The 24,631-nt window shown below is 44.6% G+C and overlaps 1 protein-coding gene across 1 annotated transcript in view; it reads right to left on the reverse strand.

Annotated features, from left to right (window-relative positions):
- Nucleotides 1-24,631, reverse strand: part of CDK8 (cyclin dependent kinase 8) — a 56,347-nt gene that overhangs the window by 8,252 nt on the left and 23,464 nt on the right. The window contains exon 4 of the mRNA XM_063429636.1: nucleotides 9,758-9,898. Within this exon, the coding sequence (XP_063285706.1) occupies nucleotides 9,758-9,898 (141 nt within the window). The remainder of the gene's footprint in view (nucleotides 1-9,757; nucleotides 9,899-24,631) is intronic.

Genomic DNA, 24,631 nt, shown 5'->3' on the forward strand with positions numbered 1-24,631 from the left:
AAAAACAAGCAAAGTATATATGATGTGAGGCAGTCTTAAGCACCTCCTCTTTCCAATGCAAAACACAGTAATAAAATATACCGTCCGGAATAAGAGTCACGTCGAAAGCCAGAAAATCCAAGATCAGATGGAACACTAAGCACAAGAGGCATAAACTTTGAGGATAACTGGTGAAGAGACAGATTCCCATTAGCAGGCAAGTCATGACTAAAATGTCCCTAAGAGAAGCATATTTGGGACCCAGGGACCGCTACAAGTATATACCACTCAATAAAATGACAGACAAGAGGATCCCTAAGGCACTGGACCAGAATGTGAGCGGTAGAGATGGCAAAACACATTGCATTAACTGATAGGAGCACCCAATGGAATAGTCAACAGAAAGTTCAGTATGGCAGTGAAGGGATTATGATCCCAGTCTACACATCAGCAAGTCCAGGCGGACAGGTAACTACATCTTGTACCTGGAGCCCACAAGTCCCATAGTAGATCTTCAGCTGCCTGTAATCTGCTGACATGCCAGGAACCCTGGAAAGCATCCAAGTCATCAGACAAAGTCGGTCTTCTAACATCAGAGGGTGAAGGCCCCCTCTTGGATCCAAGAGGAGTTTAATAGTTTGGAAGATATCTACGCATTATTACTCCAGAAGATCCGAGAACCACGGCTGGCTCTGCCAGAATTGGGTGAGCAACACAAACTGGACCTGCAGGAAGCGGATGTGATGGATCACCTATGCAATCATTGTGAAGGGGAAAAATGCATACAACGCTCCCAGAGCCTACCAGTGTTTGAGAATGGCATCCACTGAATCCAGCTGAAGCAAACAGACCCAGTCGTAAAGGAACCCTCAGTGAATGCAGGAGGGAGAACATTTCCATATCCAGTTTCCAAATCACTGGTGTCCCTCCAGTGTGTCGAGAACCAATCTGCTGTGAGGTTCAACTCTTCTGGAAGGTACTTCGCCTTTAAGGGAATATTGCGATCGAGGCAGAAGTCATATCCCTTTCATTATCTCTGATAACTGGTGAGAGCAAACACCCCCCTAACAATTGATGTTTCGTCCATCCAGAGCACAATGCAACAATTGGATCTTCCTCTTGCAAGACTGAATGGTGAAGGAGTCCACTAGAAGTTCTAGACAAATGAAAAGCGGTTTCCTGTTCTGACCACCCCCCGTGGAGTTCTTGTTGTGGATAGCGCCCCAACCTTAAAGGAAAGGCATAGGATTCCAGTATCAATTACGGCTGCGACCCAAATATGGCATGCCTGTTTTACCAGAGCAGTTCCGACTGAACATGCTTTGTCAGCGGGACCAGTTGATCCATGCTGATTCTGCCAAAGAAGGGTAGCCTTCAAGAGTTGCATTGCTTTGTAGTGCAGATGACCCATAAAAATGTTCTGAATTTAATTGGATAGAAGGCCCACCAGTCTTGCAAGATGCCTTAACGGGATAGAATTGAGACACAGGACCTTGCAGATTTCCTTCCATTTTGCGGAGACCTTCGATCCCTGGAAGCTTGAGAACACAAGTTACAGAATGGATGTCAAAGCCCACAAAGTGAATCATCTGCAAATAGACCACAGCTTACTTGGACCGATTCAAAACAAACCCAAGAAAATCCATGATAAAGGATATCTGGCGACACAACCTCCACGCTTCGGAACATAAAAAAAATAAAAGGGCGGTCCAAGTAACTAATGCAACAAATCTCCTGGGCTACTGATTTCAGAAGTTTTATGAAACACCACAAAGCTGTGCTGAGTCCGAAAGGCAGGCATGGGATCGGCCATGGTGTTCTGTGCCAGTGGAATCGGAGGAAGTGCTGGCTGGAATGATGAACGGCAACGGAGAGGTATGCGCCCTTTAAGTCAAGGTGTGTAAACCAGTCTCTTTCCTGCAGTAGATGAATGCATTTTGAAATGGTGGTACACCACATGAGCACTGAAGTCTCTCAAGTAAAAGTAGACTAGACATATACCAGGGCAGAACATGTAAATGCTTAGCATAATCAACAGCAATAATTACTACAATGAAGAGACAACGACTGACCTGTTCGTTGTGTGGAGCAGCATACATACTTGGCTTGTTTTTGACTGGTTATTGGTTTCCATGTAGTTTATTATTTGCTGTTAAAGAGTTCAGTAAGGATATGCAAAATATGACGCCTCCAGGCATGTAAAATTGTTATAACTCTAAAATAATATTATATATACATTTTATACAGTAATAAAATAACTAGTATCACTTTGAAACTAAATATACAGCCAGTATTCACATTGCAGACTTCTGAACTACATTAACAAGCCCGTCGTAAAACAGTGATAAAACAATGGGCAACTTTGGTTTAAGAAAATGTGCCAAAAGAGAAGGTGAGTCAATCTGCTTGACAGTGTTCCAGCAGTGATAAAGTGTCCTTTTGAGGACATTAATCGGACACTATAGTCACCAAAACAACTTCAGCTTAATGAAGTAGTTTTGTTTCTAGATCATGCCTCTGAAGTTCCACTGCTTAATTCATGGTCATTTACGTAGCCCTAGCCACACCTTCCCCGGCTGTGACTGATAGCCAGCATTAAGAAAAATGGTTTGATTTTCAATCAGATGTAACTTACTTAAATATATCTTATCTCTAGTAAAGTAGCTAGTAACAGAGCAGGAGATAAGAAATTCTAAATTAAACATAATTTGCAATAAAGGAAGTCTAAACATTGGATGACTCTCTGCAGAAAGTTTTTAGGAAAGCTGTGTAAGTCACATGGTGAGCCTCGGGCTGAATGTACAAAGTGATTAAACTTCTAAGTGGCAGAGAATTGAGCAGTGAGAATGCAGGGGCATGATCTATACACTAAAACAGCTTAATTTTGGGGACTGTAGTGTACCTTTAAGATATGTTCATGGAACACGCATCGACAAAAGGCTTTATTTTTACTTTTTTAAAACAATGAATTCATATTTTTTTTTTTTTTTTTAATTCTTTATTTTGGTAGTGCGCATAGATATTACAGATAGGCATGAGGTGCCCCGAAAGCAATCCCCAAGCATTTTCCACGCTAAACAAGCGGGACCAGTGATTAACAGGCACAATTTTTTTTTTATGTTATAGTCAGCCTAAGGTCAGCTTACACAATAGATTTATATGGTAATAAGGCTTAGTCATAGTTTACACTAGTTGTACAGATGTCGCATGCTAGGATTTTAGTAGCTGTACAGACATGTTAGGGCCTAGGCATTGTAAATGATGGTCATGCTAGATATTTGTTAGTCGCTTTCAGGCAATAAACGGTCGCTTTAATTCTATGGTCAGTCGCTTTAGTGCTCTCATCGGTCACAGAAATAATAGCATTCGTCGCGTTAACTGTTGTCACTTTAAGCATTTGTCGCTTTGTCTTCATACATTTTAGTAGTATCAACAGTCTCTGTAATACTGTCGTTATTATCACCCATGCCAGCCCGGGCTATCCGCTGTGTCCCCACGGGGGGCCGCCAATTTGATGGTCTTGAGACCGTACTCGGGAGGGGAGTCTCACTGCCAACCGGTGCCAGTTCAGCTCGTTTAACCGCTGTTCAGCTCTGCTGTTCTGTGGGTTGCACGCTGGTGTCACAGGGGCTGCAGCTGCTTAATGGCGTGGATGGGCCTTTGGAGGTCTGGGTCAGCCGTGATGGGAGGCTCAGTGTAGTTTTCGTGCGGTCGCTGGGCGGCAGGTTGGACGAAGGGTGAGTGATAGGTCCAGTTTCTTGCAGGGGCACCCTGCATGGCACCCTGCCCGGTCCTTGCAGCCTGCTGTTATCAGGTCGCAGGATAATTCTGTCCCCCCTGTGTGGCTGATGTCGGTATGGACGGTTGTTGGGGTAGATGGTAGGGATTTTAATCCCTTGCGTGGCAGTGTCTGGGGGCTTCAGCCGCGGTATCAGTTGCTTGCACAGGGAGGGTGCTGATCCTCTTCCTCTCTCTTGTGCACATGGCGGCCGCCATTTTTGGTGCAGCGGTTTCGTCCACTGTGGCTCGAGCAGGCTGTTAGGGTGAGGACCGGGATCACCCCCCCGGTCCATAGGGGGGGGGGAAACGGGGCCGGATCCGCTCGGGTGCACGCTCTGGGCTGGATGCTGGAGTGCAGGATAGTGGGGCAGCGGCCGTCCGCCCCACTCACCGCCGGAGAAGGCCTCTGCTTGAGACACCCAAAGCCTCTCCGCCAGGGGACTGAAGCCCGGAGAGCCAGCCTCTCCCTGGTTTCAGCAGTCTTTCTGCGTCGGGCGCCGTGGCTGTCGGTCAGTTGGTCCAGAAAAATACAGGTTTTGGGTTCACCATTAGGTTTTTGGTGCAGGAGCTCCACTTGCCTGCGACCGTCCAGCTCGGCGGTCCGGCCCCGCCCCCCGAATTCATATTTTTAAATAAAATATTTAGACATTTTCCTGTCCAATTTCTTTGGGAGTATATGGGAAGAAGAAAAGGAGAGGGGGGGGGGGCGGAGAGAGAAGAAAACAGGTTGAAAAGGCTACAGACCCTCTGTCTGCATCTTTTGAAAGCCCTCCTCTGTTGGTCACAGACTTCCAACCCGAGCATGCGTGAGCAACTTTCCTATTCTTGTGAATGAGTTGTAATAATGGCCAATTGGGGAAGGGGGCTCAAGATTAGAATGCTTGCTGCTTCCATTAGCTCTGTGGAACTGGTTGGGAATTAAAACCTCCTTGATTGTTTGATTGACAACCAGGAAAGAGTTTCTGTCCCCAATTATAAAAGTGCCTATTTCATTCAAATTTGCACTCTTATAACCTGTCAAGAAAATGACAGACACCAGGCAAAGCACTTCAGCAAGATGTTCCTTTCATAAAAAAATATTCTTCAAAGCAAGGTGGTTTATTAAAAAAAAGTTTCAAGAAGCAATTCCACCCCCCTGTCTTTTTTCCCCAAGTTACAACCATTTCTAGAAAATATCCAATGGAACGTCTCTAACTTCATTAACAGGTACTCGGAAACACAGATTCCATTTTTAACAGTTAATAAAAACAAAAATGTTGAAACAGCCAGTTAGAGGATGTGACTTACTAATGCTTCCTATAAACTAAAGGTAAAGATTAATGAAAGAGCAAATCCAATCCAAGTTAATTGAAGCTTTCACTGGAATATGATGGCCAGATTTGGTACGAGGAAACCATCTAGTAATATGATGTAAGAACCAATTACCATACCCAGAAAACAGCTCAACGTGACATGAACAAAGTATTTTCACCTTTGACAATCTATCACAGCCATGAGTCTACATGGTAAACCCAAATTGTGGAAGTATGAGCAAGTCAATACAAATACAAATTTTGTAAAACTTTTTGTGTGAAAGTTTGAATGCGAACAATGCGCCCGCTGCACATGTGCTTTAGGTTCCTAGTGGTCCTCTATGGGGAGCATTGGGCTACCCCATTGTGGAGTAAGAGTATCCGCACAGAGGGAGCCTTGGTGCTGGAAAAAGGAAAATGTCCCCTTAACCCTGTAATGTAAAACATTGCTGTTTCAGATAAACTGCAATAGTTACCTTCAAGAACTAAGACTGTCTCTAGTTACTGTCTATCGGACAGCCACTAGAGGCGCTTCCTAGATTCTAACGGACTCAGAGTCCCTTAAATGATGGCTGGACGTCCTCACGCTCTGCATGGGGACATCCGGCATCATTGAAATCCCCATAGGAAAGCATTAGGGCAATGCTTTCTTATGGGGAGGGCCTAATGCTCTTGCAGCACTCGCCGCTCATGCTCACTCTGTACTGCCGTCGGAGCGCGACCCAGTGCCGAGGGACATTGGGTGAGTAGATAAAGGGGACGAGAGGGTACTATAGAGTTGGAAAAACAAATCTGTATTACCAACACTATAGAATCTCTTTAACCTCATACAAACTGCAATGTATGTATTCGATTTTAAAATGTAAAATATTGAGATTTCTGACTTTTTTTATGCAGAATATACTGGTGCAAAGTAATATTCATGTTAAAGTTAAAACACTTCCCATACAAATAAAAAGTCATTGATCTAGAATGAGGTAGCCAAAAACCCTAAGGGAATTTTGTTGACAACCTGATGGGCAATTTGGATATGGAGAAAGGCATTTGTGCATAAAGATCTGGAGATGCACTCAGATTATGTGTGCATCTAACGCCTTTCTCTGAAAAAGATTTGAAGTCGTGTAACTTTTAATGAGCTGGATCACTGACACTCTCCAGCCCAGTGAGGAGCTAAGGATGCTTGCCCTTTCTCTCCTAAATATATTTTGTCACCATAGTAAGAAGATTTAATGTAAAACATAAAACAAACAAAAAAAAAAATGAAAAAAAGAGAGAGAACACAAACAGCTACAAAGATTATATGACAGCTAAAATCCCTTGTAGCACTGACAAAGTGGCAGCTAAAACCTGGGATTTTAATAAAAGTATACAGTATGGGGCTGGGGCTGGGGGGAAGCAAATCTGGTCTCAGTCGGTTTATCTCAACATCAGACACTTTGTACCTTGCCTTTGTGTTGCTGAATGCTCATTAGTACTTGGCACTGAAGATGAAATAAAGTGCCCTGATAATCCCTTTACAGGCAGAGGTCTCTGCATATAGATGAGTAGAGAAACAATTCTCCGAAATCTACTTTGCAGCATATGCATGATTCTTTTCCTACCACCTAATCATCAACCTCAGCATGAGTGTTTAAATTCCAAAGAAAATTATATGTAAAACTGAAGTGAGCATAAATAAATCCTTTAGAACAAAGGTTAAGCTCTTCAGCAACCCGATTTATATCCATTTATATTCTCACTCCATGATGTTACCATAAGATGCATGTGGCAAACTCCCCTTTTTACCTGAGTTTGCCACGAGCTCCTGGAGGGGCCTGCTTGCCAGCCTCCTGCCCACAGACTCTGGGCCCTGCAGGGAAACCTGTAAAAGATTACCGAACTTGACAGACTGTTGGCACTGATTTCCCTGGAACTGTTTTGGGCAAGGGGCCATGCTTGTGGTCAGTCAAAACTATGACTTCCAGGAAATCCCTGAACCCCTGAAGCGATCTGGGTGATTTTTGGATATGCTGTTCACCCAGATTGGGGCGATCCGGGGATTTATGGGGTTTCATAAAATTGTATGTTTTTCTGTACTTGGAGATAATTGGGTTAGATTAGTACAGTTCCTGATTCAATTCTCTCCCAAGCACAGAGGAGGGATTCTATTGTTTGTGTATGGTAGTGTCTCACTGCAGGAGTCTGTTTTTATTGGTTTGTTCACTTGGTGTCCCTGTGCCCAACAAGGTCCACCTGTGTGTCGCCCTTGTTGGGAAACTTGCATAAAAGACCAGTGTGCCTCCATTAAAATCCTATTCCAGCTTACACTCCAAAACTGTGTGTCGTCCTGTTATTGGAGGGAAAGAAGATTTACTCCTGTGTCTGCTGTTCCAACTTGCAGGGGATTCAACGGGGAAAGTCCTTGTAAGGACAAGGGCCAATTCCCCATTCGGCTCCAGGAAGGAGCAGTTCCAGGGCCCCAGTCAAGCCACGGCGACTGTGGGCAGAAGTGCTGCGGTTTGCCCCTGTTCCAGCTAGGAAGCGGTCCTTGGCGGAGGTACCCAGCCAGGGGTACAGGGAGCTCTGTTACAATGCAATATACATGTTTTTTTTTTTCTTCTTATCTTGCATTGTCAAATAAGGTTCATGCCAATATGGAACCAGGGCAATCTGCCGACAAGTGAACAAACCATTCCTGGACACAAAGTGACAAACTAGACCTGCTTTACTGCGACTACTAGAGCAGACCCAATCAGAGAGGCTTCATGAAACATATGTGGGAATTAACACCAAAATAGCTAGATACACAATGTTTCAACATAGTCAAGAAGAAACATACAAAAAAAAAATAAATAATAAAAAACAATGTACTGGGGGCCGATATGTACTGTAGTTGTTGCTGCCATCCTGGATTAGTGGGAGTTTGATCGCAGTTCTTAATTTTTTATATTGTATTTGTTTTTGTATTACACAGCCATGTTACAATGCTGCCACCTACCCCATGTGTTTCCTATTAAGAGTTAATTTTAAAAATATATATTTTTTTACCTGAAGCTGAAAGAAGAAGGGTCTGCAAGGAGCAGAAAGGGTCTGCATGGAGCAGAAAGGGTCTGCATGGAGCAGAAAGGGTCTGCAAGGAGCAGAAAGGGATCAGAAAGAGAAAGGAGCAGAAGGGCGCAAAATAAGCAGAAAGTAGCAGAAAGGTAAAAGAGCAGAATGAGCCAAAGAGGAGAGAAGACTGTGTCAGAAGAAAAAGAAGACTGTGTCAAATGAAGAAAATGAGATTGGAGCAGGAAGGACTAGTGAAGTGATCCCTCCACTTCATTCTGGACACCACATCATAAGGCTTTGGTACCTGGGCCTGGCAGGAAACTTTGGACCTTCTCATCTCCCCAGGTAAAAAACATAGTGTTAATGTGTTCACGCTGCTGATTGGCTACAACGGTCAGCTGGCACTCTAAGCCAATTGCTCTAAGCCAGTAGCTCCCCATTCGTAAAAACATAAAAACAAATTATGAATTGAGAACTAGCAATTGGCTTAGAGCGTCAGCTGACCACTCTAGCCAATCAGCTGCACCCATGCCTAAAGTCAATCTGCACTTCCTGACACTCCGTTTCAGAAGCCAAATACCACTGAGCGACCTGGAGCTGGAGGAAACCTTTGGGGTTAAACAATTTGAGAGCCGTTTAACCCTTTTAAGGAAAGAGTACCCAGGGGCCTCCTGGCATCATAGCATTTTCATTTAGATGAAGTTGTTATGATGAGCAGAATGTTCCTTTAATTTGATTCTCCTGGTCTCCTGACACCATAGTTGTGAAAACGCTATTCACCCTGGCTTTATGTGATAATGACTATGCTCCTCCCCTTCATGACACTGTCAAAAAGGGGCCAAGCATGGATGTCATTACAATGATGCCACCCCCCACCCACAAAAAAAAAATTCCTGCGGACACCCATGGAAGCAAGGTGAATTGTTAGTGCAGGACTAACCGAACAGGTTTTCCTTGACGATGCAGGTGAGCTTACACGTAAGTGGCAACTGAATTGATACTAAAATCCTCCAGTTCTTTAAAAGTGCATAGGGATTTGGGATAGTGTGCAAGTAACTCTTTTCTTTGTTATTGTATTGTATGTATTGTGGCTAATGTGTACTGTAGTTGTTGATGCCGCCCACGAGTAGTAGGAGTTTGAGCACACAATTTATTTTTGTATATTTATATATTCATACACATTATAAACAGATTTTATTTCAAAATAACAACACACCTGAAGGTAATGTTCCTTTTCAGATGATCAGTTTACCCAAACCTTCTTCCACAGGTTGTGTAGTAGTAGTGCAACAACATCTGGACAGCTGTGGTTTGCCCACCCGGATACACAGTATAATCCCAACACAAGGAGGTTTCCATAAACTAGGTGTACTGGCTGGAGAACTGTGTGACAGAATACTCTGTGGTTTTTTCCATGGTCTAAGAGACTGCCAGTTAATCCTAATGCAGTGTGGGCTCACTAGAAAGGGCAACTTTGCAAAAGCACACATGCCATTCCATGCAATAACTAGCTTGAGATTTTGCACGGAGGCAGCTTCAAAGTGGTTAAGGCTTAGCACAGGGGCTCTTGGGGCATTCGACCTTGACATATACAGATTTTTACTTTGACACCCAATTTAGCTATAAATGCCATCTCAACAATGTTTATAAATAATTTTTTGTAAACGTCAACTTACCAAATCTCTATGCAATACCCAGTTAGCGTGCAGGTAGTGAATGCCATCTAAAATCTGATAAAGCAGTGACTTCACCATACCCCGAGGTAACTGCACCGGTTTCTTGTTTGCTTTAGAGGCTCTGTGAAATTTGATTATGTGCTGAAAGAAGCAGAAAGACAAGGATACAATAATTCTCACATTTATGAAGGGGAACGGGTACAAAATAATATAAAAAGCGATTAGGTAGTCATGACACACAATTAACTAAAATGTAAAATTTTTTAAAGGACTGTTTAACTGGCGCTTCTTTGCAGAAGCCCCACAGTAGAGGGCAAATTATGCTTTTCGAATAGACTAATTTTGGACTTTGAATGCACACGTTAGATGTTCAAAGTGAGTTACAAATTCAAGGTAAAAGTAGCCAAACAGGAAACATGTTCTAAATCAGCAATGCTTCCAGCTCAGCTTTATGGCCTTAGGAAATTCACTTTGAATTCTTATTTTAGTGAATAACCCTGAAAATGGGACTTTTTCAGGACTTCAAAGTGAATTTAAAATATTAGGTCAAAACAGCCAAAAAAATAAATACTCTAAAGGCAGCTATGCGTGCAGTTTTGCCTTTGTGAACTAAACAGTAACAATCCATTTACGGCACAATTATTCATGCTTTAGTGAAGAAAAAAAAAAAAACTTTCAATATATCTTAAATTGCACTGTTCGTAGAATTAGTTTTGGCTTTTTGGGGAAAGCAGAAATGTCTGACATCTTTTGTAGGAAGAATGAAGATGAAAGGAGACATTTGAATGTTATTGCGCATATGCGGCAAAACAATTCACCAATCTGCATCACCTCATAGACATGCATTCAAATCAATGCTTCTCTAAGGGGGAGTTTTCAGTGTCTCATTGCAGAGCGTGAATACACTGAACGTCAGTGCTGCACACTGTGCAGCATTGACCCAGGAAGCACCTCTAGTGACCTTCTGAGTAACTGCTACAAGAGGTGTCCCTAGGAAGCCAAGTAAACATTGCCTGATCTCTGAAAAGGCAGTGTTTACATTAAAAGGCCTGCAGGGATTGACTTTACTCACCAGAACAACTACATTAAGTTGTAATTCAGGTGACTATAGTGTCCCTTCAACTTTAATATTGAAGATCTAAAAGTTAACCCATCCACTCAAATTAAATAAACTTTAATTGATGTTAGTTTTCAGATTACCTCAATTACTTGACCTGTTTCACTTGCCTTAATGACATTGCAAAACTGAACTATAGCCACCTATAACAAAGTTAACAAGACTAAGTGCAGTAATTTTGACCTCTTGTTATTGGTCATGGAGGCTTCTATTTAATAACCATTTATATTAAAATGGTGCTATAGACTTTGACACTTTATAAATAATACAAAAAAACAAGTCAAGCGCTCAAACTCACATTACTCCTGGGCAGCAGCAATGACTATAGTACACATCAGCTCAATTACATACAGTAAAAACCAAAAAAAAAAAAAACCAAAAAAAAAAAAAAAACACTTTCCCAAATCCCTATCTATATTTAAATAAATGGAGGTTTTTAGTTACCTCCAATGGCCATGAGAGGGTATGCCCATCTGCCATGTCAAGGCAGACCTCTTAGGTGGGTACTAACTCTAACCATTCGCCTTGCTTCCTTGAGCTCCTGGCAAATATATCTCTAATGAGTCAAAAAGGAGCAGGGGAAAGCCACCTAAATGGTGGGTTTAGCACTACAGGGTCAGGAATACAGGTTTGAGGTCCTGACCCGTTAGTGATCCTTTAATGTAGACCTAGGTGGTGTAAACACGTGTCACAAATATCACGTCACTTGTCCACTGCCATAGTTTAGCCTTTTTATAAATGGCATTTCACAATCCGTGCACAGTGGGCACCTCACAAGGATTGCTGGATGTTCTAATCTAGGGGATTCTCATTCTTGAGCAAGAAAAGGGAGCGGAGATCTGTGTTTGTACACTCACAGCTCTTTCCATTCCCTGAAACTGTGTGACAAGCATCTCTGTACATGACATCATGAAACATTACACAAAGCATCAGATCAGGAGAGATTTTTGCAGGTACACCACGTAAACAGGTATGAAGCCAACCAAATAGGTAAAACGGGAAACTTCTGCAGATTTTACAGCCCCCAACAAAAGCCTATTTGGCATTTCCGAGATTCAGAAAATCAACTAGAATAAGGTATTCCCCTCTATACACAAAATGCAAATAATACAGAAGGACGAAAAAAAAAAAAAAAAAACCTTCCCACAGTTGCATACAGTACAAAATAAAATGTCCAAGAGTACTGCTGTGTTTGTCCAGTGAGGCCCCAATTCAGGATAAAACACCTGATACCATGAGATGATTAGAAAATAATTTCTTTAAGTAGTCACTTCGGCAATGTGAAAGAGCCCTAGTCAAGCTCATGAAAAGACAAGCTGTTGGAACATTGCCGGCTTAGAAATGCACTTTCAAAATCTCAATTCTACAAATGCCAGGCAGAGCCGGAAGCTTGGTCCTGGCATTCGATACAGCAACACAGTGGCTTAGTATACTTGACTGAAAGGAGACTCTGCATCACTGAGGCCATGAGCTATCCCACTATCTTTATCTAGTATGTTTATCTAGAGACAGGCAAAACAAATCCACAAAGGATCCAGGAAACACAGAGCCAAACAAATTCCTGACTAGCACACAAGAAAAGATCCTGCAGAAGCCATTGCAAATGTTTTACGGTGAATAAATGTTAAACTATTTTACTTGGGAGTGTTTTATGAAGACACCTGTGCAGCTTCACCAATACTTATCATACACACTATAAGAATTGACAGAGTTGCCAATAGCTGCCCTTTTAAAAAAATAAAAGCAACGATTCTATAGAAAACTAAGAGATTGCATGGTATCCGGTACACTGCCAGGTGTATGTGATCAGAAAGCTTTACACCGCAATGCTGGCACCCCAGATATTTTTAATGGGACACTATAGTCATTAGAACAACTACATCTTAATGCAGCGGTTCCCAAACGGTAGGCCACGCCACGACGTGCACATAGGGGTGCTGCAGAATATTTCCCCGATGATCATAACACCAGGGAAACATTACTGCTCAACATGGACCCGGTCGAGTGCTCAATGTCATGGTGTGGGTATGTATCAATGCTTGAGTGTGTCAGTGTTTATCTGTATCGGTGTGTGTGTGTGTGTATATATATATATATATATATATATATATATATATATATATATATATATATATATATATATATATATATATATATGTGTCAGTGTCTATATGAATTTGTCTGTGTGTGTCGGTGTATTTATATACATCTATGTGTTAATGTGCATGAATATCTGTGCATGTATGTATGTATGTTGGTTGGTATGTATGTATGTATGTATGTATGCAGTAGTGTATGTGAATACAACCAAACACCAGCACAACATACAAGCACACTCCTGCAATTTAACACAAATATTACATACAAACACACCACTCATTCAAATTAAAAAAAAATATATTTATACAAAAACACCACTTCACACAAATACTTCACACAAATGTACATCCACATTTAAAAGTGAACATTACATTCAGACACACCTCTGCAATCAAACATTACCTACAAACACAACCCTGTATTAAAAACACAATAAATGTATACAAGCATTCCTTCAAACACCAACACTGTATATTACACTATAGCGCCAGTAAATGCTGCAGCGCTGTACAGATATACAACCTAGAAATGTGTTACTTGGGGTGCCTTGGAAAAATACTGAAATATTAAGGGTGCCATGAACCTAAAAAGTTTGGGAAACACTGGCTTAATGGATTTGCTCTAGTGAGTATACCCATTCTCTGCAGACATTTTCATGTAAAAACCACTGCCTTTTCAGAGAAAACGCAGTGTTTACATTGACGATTAGGGACACCATTAGTGGCCACTCCTCAGATGGCTACCAGAGGTGCTTCCTGGGGCAGTGCTGCACATTGTGCATCTCTATGAGGAAGTGCTGATTGGCCAAGCCAGCATTTTTCCCCGCTCCCACCCTGCCTCCAGGCCGATTTCAGCCAATCCCATGCTTTACCTATTGGCTCAAATAATAAACTCTGATGATGTCAGCAAGGAGGCGGATCGAGTGCGCTGAAAATAAGGTAAGTTTTATTACCTTTTAAGGATGTTAATGGGGTGCAAGCAGTCTAAATTGTGTTTTTTTAACACTATAGGGTCAGGAAAACAGGTTTGTGTTTCTAACCCTATAGTGTTCCTTTAACTACATTTCCCATGATGCCTAAAGCTATATATCAGCTTACAGGGAAGGCTTGCTGGAAAATTGACAATTGTTTATATCAAGCATATTAAATCTAATCACTCATTTTACCACTTCTCTTTCAGACAAAGTATTAAAAATAAAATAAAAACCTATTTCTCCATGACATGTGCATTATGCTAACGTATTCAAAACCTAAAGTGAACCTAAACTACTGTTCTAGAACCCATATTCGTATCATAAAAAATGTGCCTGTATATCACATGCCATAACATGTAATACCAAAGTTCACCTATTCTACTGGATGTCGCTGTTGTGGCGCACGCCAGCTGTTTGTTCAACATGTGCACAACCAAAATAAAGAATTAAAAAAAAAAAAAAAAATAAATAAAAAAAAAAAATCTATCACTAACAATAACCCATGTAGGTACACAGTTTGCTCATATGTAGAAAGGCCATTAGGCCTGAATTTGTGGGAGGAGTAAGTCCCCTACTTAAACTCCCAGCCCCTACTCACCTCTGCCGTTCAGCTGATTGTCTATCCCCATAGCAACCAGCACTTCCGGTCCGAGCTTCCCGCCAGATCAGCTTCAGTCTCCTGCAGCAAGAGGTCCAGAGCTTTCCTCCGTCCGTTCCGAGGCTCCGCCGCGTGTTTTTTTCCTCCCGGTCGCGGTACCCGGCTTCCGGTCACGAGACCGACTCGCTCACGTAAGCTAAGTGAGGGAAATAGCGTTCGGCTATTTCCCTCCGTTCAGGCCTAAAAACGTAGGGGTAGGCTCCCTCTATCTTCTTTACGCGTATCCATGCTCGTTTAACGTATTCAGCGGTCGCGCTAAAACGGACGAACGCCCGTCACACTTACGCATCGTTCACGTATTCGTACGGAAAACTACCGAACTATGTATAAGTATAACGCTCATATTAATCCTATTCACCCCTCGCTATTTTATCATTCAGTACCGATCTATTCGTACGGTTTAAACGAACGCACGGTACAAATCCCTATTACGGTTAATTCTGTTAAACCATGCTAAATTAATTCATGAATTTAATTTACACGAATTCTAAATGTAAACGCATATTCCCTGTTCGGTCAGTTAACTGCTGATACCTACATGTCAGTATTGGTTATACAATCCGGTCTAACTACCAGTCTCTTTCTTAAACTGTGTTGGCCGGTTTGATATATCTAAAACATTTAAAATCTCAACAATTATTTATAAGATACGGTTCTTTTTCCTACACTTAATTAACTAGTAACCTACGTCTTAATATCCATTTTATTAATTCTTATAGACTTCTCGTGTCACCAATATAAATAAACAATTTTTTTCTAACTATACACCAACCCTATTCAAACCCTACATACAGATATTAATTTATTAAAACACGATCTTCTAGGGTAATTCCGTTAAATCCCCATCTGTACTACATCTTCTCCTTAAAATCACACTGTCATTTATTCTTGCCTCTGTCACATGTCTTTGGCTTTAAAGATTGCATCGGTTTCATGCATTCCTGCTCAAAAGTTGTTATTTCAAGCCAAATCATAGGTAGAGCCTCTCACCGCCACTTGGCATTAGCAGGTCTGCACCTACCAAAAATCTCAGATACGTTTTTCGCTTCGGCACTACCATTACAGTCCAGTTCTTCCGATAAATACCATCTCTCATACCCCCCCCCACGTTTCCTTACTCCCCCTCTAATACCTCATTCACAAAATCATTTCTTTTAAAATGTCCCAAGAACCAATCCCCATCGAAGAACTGCCAGAAGAGATACCGTTCACGCCAACCAGACCAGAGTCTCCAGGCGAATCTCTCACCCCTTCAACTCCCACGTCCTTGAGAGCATGGACTATTCCTAAAATTACGGCCGAGCTTAGGTTCAGGGGAATCCCCTTTCCAGCCACAGCTAGAAAGGCAGAACTTTACAGGCTGCTTATCTACCAAGCCCCTGAGCCTAGACCAAGCACTAGCTCTCAAGGACAGCCACCAAGCACTGGCACGGCCATCCAGGATACCCTGGCAGCAATCTTGGCCAACCTACAGACCCTTAATAGCAGGCTAAGGTGGAGAGCGCCATCGCCTCCCCAGGTAATACCCTGGGCCTCCCAGTCTCCACCCCGGCTGTCCCCGCTGTACCAGCATGCCCCCCCCATACTCCCCTCGCCAACACCAGTCACAGCTATGGCTCCTTTTGGATCACCAGCTCACTCCGTCCCAGACTATCAGGAAAGAAATCCTAGACGGGAACGACGTGTGTCTGGTGTCTCTGCTTATAGCTTCACAGGACATACTGGAGAACAAGGCTTACAATTACGGGGATATTTCAGTAGTGCTTAAGACAAGAGATCCTAGGCTTAATAAAAAAAACTTTCAATTCCCCAGTTCGTGATAGCTTTCGGGATATACTGTGACGTCATCTGCACGGTGTATCCCCACAGAAGAGAGGAGTTAGACCTCTACCTCCACAAGGTGGTGGATCTAGGCATCAAGTACGGGGGCTCTTCTTTTACGACTACCATAATTCAGTATCAGCGAAGGCGGCGACCTATCTGAAACAGTTCAACGTTAGAATTAACTGTTGTCAGATGGATACAGAATTATTCTGTCGCCACTTCGCTGGTCTCAGGCCCCCTGTCTTGTGCCATATGTAATTCCACATCCCACATGGCGGACTTATGTCCCTCTGAAGCAGATCCCACCACCTCCACTCCCACCCCTCATCCCTCTTTCACCCCTCACAACAAACCAGCGGGTGGTCTACGTGACAAGCTGGGTAGGCCCATCTCCTTTTTAGGCAAGGCGCAGGTGTGCAATAATTTCAACGCAGGCTCCTGCAGTTTCAGCGCATGTAGATTATTGCACATCTGCTCCTTTTGCTTCAGGACACATACTAAGACCATGTGTCCGGCCAGGTTGTCCCCTATCAAATGACTAACTGACATTAATGTCGACAACCTGTTTTTTTACTTAAGGTCACACCCTAGCAGGCACCTGGTGGAATATCTGACCACAGGGTTCACACAGGGGTTTCTCACGGGTATAGTAGCCACCCCCTCAGGTACACTTGAATGTCCTAATCTACTGTCAGCACGTCTAGACCCAGTCTCCACAGACACTTTCCTCAGAAATTACCAATGGTTTCATGATCGGGCCCTTCACCTCCTCACCTTTTTCCTCCTGGAGCACTAACCCAATCGGTGTCGCAGTTCACAAATATTCTAATAAAAAACGGCTAATTATCGATTTATCGGCACCGCACTCCTCTTTTGTTCCCAGCATAAACGCACTCATTGCAGCAGACAAATTCTCACTCCAGTACGTAACCATTGACAACGCTATACAGGCCATCATCTCTTCTGGTAATCGCCCCTGGCTCAGCAAAACAGACTTTATAAACGTGTTAAAGTTACTACCCATGCACCCCCCACTCTGGCACTTGCACGGTGTTAAATGGCGAGGAAAGTACTACTTCTCCACACGACTCACTTTCGGTTTGCACAAACACCCACCGCTATCAGCCGCACTACAGCACTTTTTTCCACACTTGGAGTACCTTTGTCCCTATCTAAAACAATTGGCCCCACTACTAAATTAACCTTTTTGGGGATAGAGCTAGATTCCGTTACCCTCAGAGCTAGCCTTCCCCATGACAAACTGACCCGCTTGAGAAGGGAGATAGACATGTTCCTGCGGAATGATGTTTGCACCAGGAAGGAACTCCAGTCCCTTCTGGGATCCCTGAACTTCGCCATGCGCATCATCCCGCAGGGAAGGTCTTTTATATCAAGGCTCCTTTGCCTGCTCCATGGGGTACCGGACTCTTGCCCAGTTTCATTGGACCCCCACGCCAAGGCTGACTTAGCTATGTGGGGGAAGTTTTTGGCAGATTGGAACGGTATATCCATGTTTATCCCCCCTCTCTCTACTTCTTCACCCATCATTCACACAGATGCTGCAGCCAACACTGGTTTCGCAGCCATCTTTGGCAACCACTGGTTTAGGGGTCACTGGCCCGCTGAGACGGATGCCTTGCCAGGATTCAGGGAGACCTCAGCCCTATTTGAAATATATCCCATTGTGGCAGCCGCACACACCTGGGATCATCTCTGGTCCGGCAAGGCAGTAAAATGCTACTCTGACAACTCGGCAGCTCATCATCCCTGACCATCATGTGGCTGATTCGCAAGCTGACCTGGCTAGCAGCAACCGGTCAGTTTCACTTAGTTTGTTGTCACATCCCGGGTATCCACAACACTGCAGCTGACGCTCTTTCTCGCTGACGCTTTTTCTTCCAGGTATTCTCAGGCACTCCCTACGGCTCACCACCAGCCATCCAGGACACTACGGTTTCACAAACTAATCCTGGATTGAGCACACTAATGCATCACGCTAGGACTCTCACTCACCAAGCACTATCACCTAACACAGCTCTTATAATAGGGCACTTACCATATTTAACAAATTCACTGCAGAATTCGGTTTACAAGACGACCTTTCTATACAAACCATGGTGGCTTTTGCCTCTTTTTTGCCACTTACATCTTAAACTTTCCCACAACACCATAAAACTTTATCTCACTGGGGTGCAGCACCATAGCCTCACAAATTTCCCTAACAACACCCCCTTCTTGTCATCATATCCCATTAAAAAGGTATTGAAAGGTATGTTAAAGGGTTCAGCTCCTCTCACTATCACAAGACTACCTATAGATGGGCCTATCTTCAGATCACTTAGCAATCTCCTTGACGAATCCCAGTTTGATCCCGACACTAACCTGGTGATCAAAGTGGCTATCTTGCTTTCTACGGTTTTCTCAGACCTAGAGAGTTCACTGTTGTTCGTCAAGGGGATATCACGCACAGCCTAAAAACATTGCACCTTACAAAGGTGGAGGTTCACTATCTACTTTCGATCCCATCAACTAAAACCAACCGTTCACTACACCCCACTATAATTCCTCTCTTCCCTACTGATAATGCCTGGTGTCCGGTCAAGGCGCTAGACCACCTACGGTCAACCCTTCACGCACACTTACCAGACTCTCCGCTGTTATCAATACAAGGGCACCCGCTTACCACTGCTAAATTCACGTCTCACGTCAGAACACTATTATCTAAACTGGGTTTCAATCCTTCATTCTCCGGGCACTCCTTTCGCATAGGAGCCACCTCTTCAGCCTCCAGCACTAATACACCGGTTCACATCATCAAGAGACTGGGGCGATGGAAATCCTCCATATACCATACTTATATTCCACGACCAGAAAAAGAGCTTCGTCAAGCTTTCAGGAACTTGGTTATGTAAAAAGGCAATAAAGTGTGTATTTCGCCCTCTTTTATTTACAGGCCCACTCGTACGTTGGTTTCGGCATTATTTACAGGCCCACTCGTACGTTGGTTGCGGAGTAAGGTGGAAAGGGCTATACTACTTTGCGAACCGGCTGACGTTTGGGGACAAAAGTAGACCCAAATTGTTTGATATTTTTGCTGAGACACTGTGTTGGCTACTGTTAAATATCTGCTGTTGTCCAGTAATTGTACACTATCTGGACGACTTCCTAACAGTAGAGAAACCAGACGCGGTACCACACAGCATCAACAAGACGGTTGCTTTATTCAAGACATTAGGGGTACCAGTGGCCGAGCACAAGTCAGTTGTGATTTCAATGTGTCTGCTTGTCGGGAGGGGTCTGGCATCCCTCCCAGGGTTACTGTTTGGTGCGACTGACTCTGGGTTGGGGTTTTACGTAGGTCCTCGTGTGGGTGAGTGCCATTACCAAGCAGATAAAGAAATTACATAACATCAAGTAAAACACAGTCAAGCAGTTTATCAGAGGCAACCTACTGTTGCCGAAACCCAGCTCCCATACCATAATGTCTGCCTATGGGGGGGGGGAGGGGGGGAAGAGGGGGGGGAGGGAGAAAAAGGGGGGGGGGAGTGGAGAGGGGGAGTCACAATTCCAGGCACCGGCACTAACCCAGGGCCTCTCGCTGGTGAGGGTGTGTTGTTCAGCCCGGGGGGGGGGTTGTCGGTTGGTGGGACTGAGTCAGGGCTGGAGCCTTGTATAGGCGGACGGGGGTGGGAATGTTAGTACCATGTAGACACATAAAACATACAATAACAGAGTATAAAACGGGATTGAGCAGTGTGTCTAAAGCAACCTTAGGCAGTGGAGGACCGTCCCCCATGCAGTAACGTCTGTGCACCTGTCCATCAGGTCCTTGCGGGCACCAGAGTCTCGTGTGGGGGGGGGGGGTGAGGGGAGGAGGGGGGGCAGGGAGGGAGGAAGGGAAGAGGGGGGGGGGAGTCTGAAGTTTGCTATTTGGCTGGACCGGCTCAGGGTTGGAGCTTTGTGGGAGCACCTGGGGGAGGAGGTGCTAGAATAATGCAGGGTAACAAAACATATAACAACATCGTGCGAGACAGAATCGAGCTAAACATTACCAGTAACCGAAACCCATCTCCCATCTCATAATGCCTGTCCGTACAGCAGGCCCTCTCAGTCACCTGGGTCTCGGGTGTCGGGGTGTGTAGAGGAGGCTTCTTACAGTTTAATTTACTAGGCTATACAAGATCATACTTAAGCTGCATCACGTAACTCACCCCCGACTCTCCTAGCCATGCTGGGGGCGGGGACATAATCAAGGCAGTTCCCCCCGACCCCTTGTGAGCCCCCCTCCATCCCCCGCGCACTTGCATATACGTAGGTAAAGCTCTCCTAGACATAACAGGGAATGGAAGACACAACCACTGGGGATTACCGAGGGTGAGAGGCTCTGCATTATTACGTTAAGTTCCCACCCCCACTCCCCATAGTACATACCCGTATGGTTCAAAAACACAGCCAGTGTTACACGTTACTGCCTCCCCCAGGTGTGCACCCCACCCCCGCCCCCCGCACATAGGCACATGCATGAACAACCATAATAAAATAACAGCAGAAATATAGTTACTGTGCCCCGAGGGAGCCAAGGGGTGCGTTGTAGTGTTGCAGCGGCAAGTGATGCGACCGAAGCCCATGTTCTCACCCCGTGGTCCCCACCTCCCCAAACAAAGGTACCCCATCCAATTGGGAACAGGTGGCGGTGGAAGGCCTAGTTCCTCCATGAACCGTGGGACGTCCTCAGGCCAGCGGATGGAGATCCAACCATTGCCGTTTCTGGCCATCAGGGCGAATGGGAACCCCCATTTGTAGGGGATAGCTCGTTCCCGCAGAGCTGCTGTCACAGGGCGTAGAGCTCTCCGTGCCTCCAATGTGATAGGGGACAGATCATTGTACAGGGCAATTTGCGCGCCTCGGAAGGGCCACGTCGGTCGTTCCCTGGCCTTCTTCATGATGGCGTCTTTAACGGGGAAGGAGTGGAGGCAGCAGATGACGTCTCTAGGGCCCTCTTCCAGTGATCTGGGCCGTGCAGCTCTATGCGCTCTCTCGAACTCTATGTATTCCGGGGAAGTCGGTTGCAGTATTGCCTGGAAGAGTTCGGTGAGTATGCTAACTACGTTTTCGGCCGGACCCTCGGCTTCAGGGATTCCCCGGACACGAATATTGCACCTCCGACCTCTGTTGTCTAGGTCTTCGAGGTGTCTCCTCATGGATAATGGCATCGATCCCTGGCGGGCAATTGCAGTGTCCGCAGATGTCTGGCGTGCCGAGAGGGTTTCAGCCGCTTCCTCAACACGTGTGATGCGGCCCGCGTGGGTAGTGACTTCAGACTGGATCCCCACTATTTCTGCCCTGAGGGTGTCCTGTATGACAGTGGTAAGGGACAGCAGGTCGTCTTTTGTGGCCATGGAGGCCGTGAGGCTCATCAGCTTCTCCTCAATCCTCTCTAGGGCTGTGCCTTCCGTCGCCGGAGGGGTAGCCGGCGCCATCTTGGGGCTTCCCACGTCCCCGCTAGCGCCCGGTTGTGGGTGTAGGAATCCGTCCAGGGGACCTTGCTGGAGGTTCCTGGGGGTCTGGGGTTGCTCCGGTTTCTTGTTGCGACCCATTTAGCAGGTGAAAATGCTATTTTATACGGCTATATCGGGTCCGGTGGAGCGGAGCTCTTCCTCTATGCGGCCATCTTGGTCGGCACCGTAACCACGCCCCCCTTGCGAGATTCTGAACAAAGGCAGGTCTTCTTCACTAACCATCATGAGTCTGGTCAGGAGACTCACATGGTTGGCAGCCACACAAAATTTCTTCCTGACTTGCATACACGTGCCAGGTCATCATAATATAGCAGCTGACGCACTATCCCGTTAAAAATTGCAGGTTTTCAGACAGCTACACCCAACAGCAGAGGAACGGCCAATCAAGGCGCCGCAGTTCCTGGACTAAAATCACTCATGGAGCACGGGAAAACACTAGTACAGGCCTCACTTTCCCCAAACACCAGACGCACGTACAACCGAGCATTAATGTTATTCAACAAATTTGTTTCAGAATACCTCATCACGAATCCTTATAGTTTAGATACCATGGTGGCACCTCTTTTTGCCATCTCAACTTTAAACTGGCACACAACACCATAAAACTCTATTTAACTGGAATACAGCATCATGTAAGCAACACATATCCGGTATAAAAAACTTCCTGTCAGCACACCCCATAAAAAACATGCTAAAAGGCATCCAACGCCTAGAAAACCCCAAATCTACTACACGGCTACCAATTGACGCAGAACAATTCAGGGCATTGTCTGACATGTTAGATACCAAACCCTTTGATAATCACACCAATAACACACTCAAAACAGCCATATACCTGGCATTTTATGGGTTTATGCGTCCCAACGAACTCACCTTAAGTAACATCAATAATAAGGGAAATATGCTGTGTGTGTCACACTTAAACAAAATAGGTGATCACTACACATTGTCATTAAGACATTCAAAAACGAATCAAATGGGACCACCCCTCGACATTCAATTTTACCCAACCGGCAATCATTGGTGCCCTGTGCAATTATTCGATATATACATGGCAGGTATGGCTGATCAACTCAAACAAGCTCCTCTCCTCACAATACACAGTCAACCCCTGACTACATCAAAGTTCATCAAATACGTGAGATTACTATTCACAAGAATCGGGTACGATCCCGCAGCATATACAGGCCACTCCTTTCGTATCGGAGCAGCAACATCAGCCTCCAGCCAAAACGTACCAGTTCATATTATTAAAAAGCTAGGCCGTTGGAAATCTTCGGCATACCATCGTTACATACCTCAACATGAGAAAGAGTTGAGACAAGCTTTTAAACAATTGGCAAAATAGGAAACCTTTGGTAATAATGTATATGTATACGTATTAAAGTGTGGAACTGATAATTCTCTTTTGCCCTCTTTATTTACAGGCCGACCCGTACGTCGGTTTCGGCACACCACAACCGACTATTATTATACTAATGATTAGAGGTATAGGTTCACATAATATGGATATATATATATATATATATATATATATATATATATATATATATAGCGCCTCGGGCATAAAACATAGCTACTCTGTACCATACCACAGTGTAAAAAAAAAAAAAAAAAAAAATGGTGTTGAAACCAGCTAATTAAAGAGAAACACTGTGCTTGTTAGAACGATGGTGACCACTGTCTCAGAGTGAGTGCTGCTGAGCCTCAGCAGATACCCGTGACATAATTACTGCACTGCCAGAGATGGCTACGCACCAGAGTCAGGTGCCCCTCCATCCCCAGGTCCAGGTCCAGGTGAGAGTCAGCATCCATATACCACCGACTCGGGTGCTGCGAGAGTCCGAGTCTGTACCTGTCTTAGGGTAGTCGGAAGATTTATCTGTTCGCCGTTTTGCGCGGTCAGTCTTCCATCTTCGTGGACAATGCAGTGCTTGCGAGCCTGATGTGGCAGACAGTTGGTTGCAAATGCTTCTTCACTGACGATGCGCCCTTCGCCTCCAGTTGCCCGCTTCTCCTTACTCTCTTCCTTGGCTCAGCCATGATGTGTCGCTGGAGTTTGAGCCAGAAGTGCTGGAAGATTTGGCCGAGCCCTGTCAAGGCTTCAGCAACAAAGTTGCAGGAATCCCCCTGGATGGAACTCGCTGTGTGGGAGTCCAAGTGTAGGGCGTCCGCCATTTTGAGATCTCGGAGAGCTGGTCACTGCAACTTAAGCATTGTGGCGAGTGTCAGTAGGCTTGCTTAATCAGCTCAGAGGAGACTGGGATATCCCCCACTGGTCCAAAGGGGGGTAGGGGTGCAGTCGATACCAGCCTAGAACCAGCACGCAGGAAGATCGGCCACTTCTCCCTCGCCCCGTTCTTAGCAGGCAAATCGGATTTAATACCTTTTATTTTAATTATTATTATTATTATTGCAGGAGCTCAAGCTTTTTAAGTCTGGCTAGCTTGCGGGGCTTGAAGGTCAGGCTCCGCCCCCCAGTTTGTTCTAATATTTTGTACCACACTTACAAATTCCTGCTTGAGTTATGTTTCAAGAGAGAACCAGAAAGCTCTTCAGTCTGGATGGTGGTTTAGAAAAATAACCAGATGATATAGGAAGCAACAATGATGGCAAAATTCTAAAGAAAGTTTTGACCCAGATTAACAGTTTCTTTGTATGAAACATGCGATAACAGTTTGTT

The sequence above is a fragment of the Pelobates fuscus genome, chromosome 1 (assembly GCF_036172605.1).
Source record: "Pelobates fuscus isolate aPelFus1 chromosome 1, aPelFus1.pri, whole genome shotgun sequence".
Lineage (NCBI taxonomy): Eukaryota > Metazoa > Chordata > Amphibia > Anura > Pelobatidae > Pelobates > Pelobates fuscus.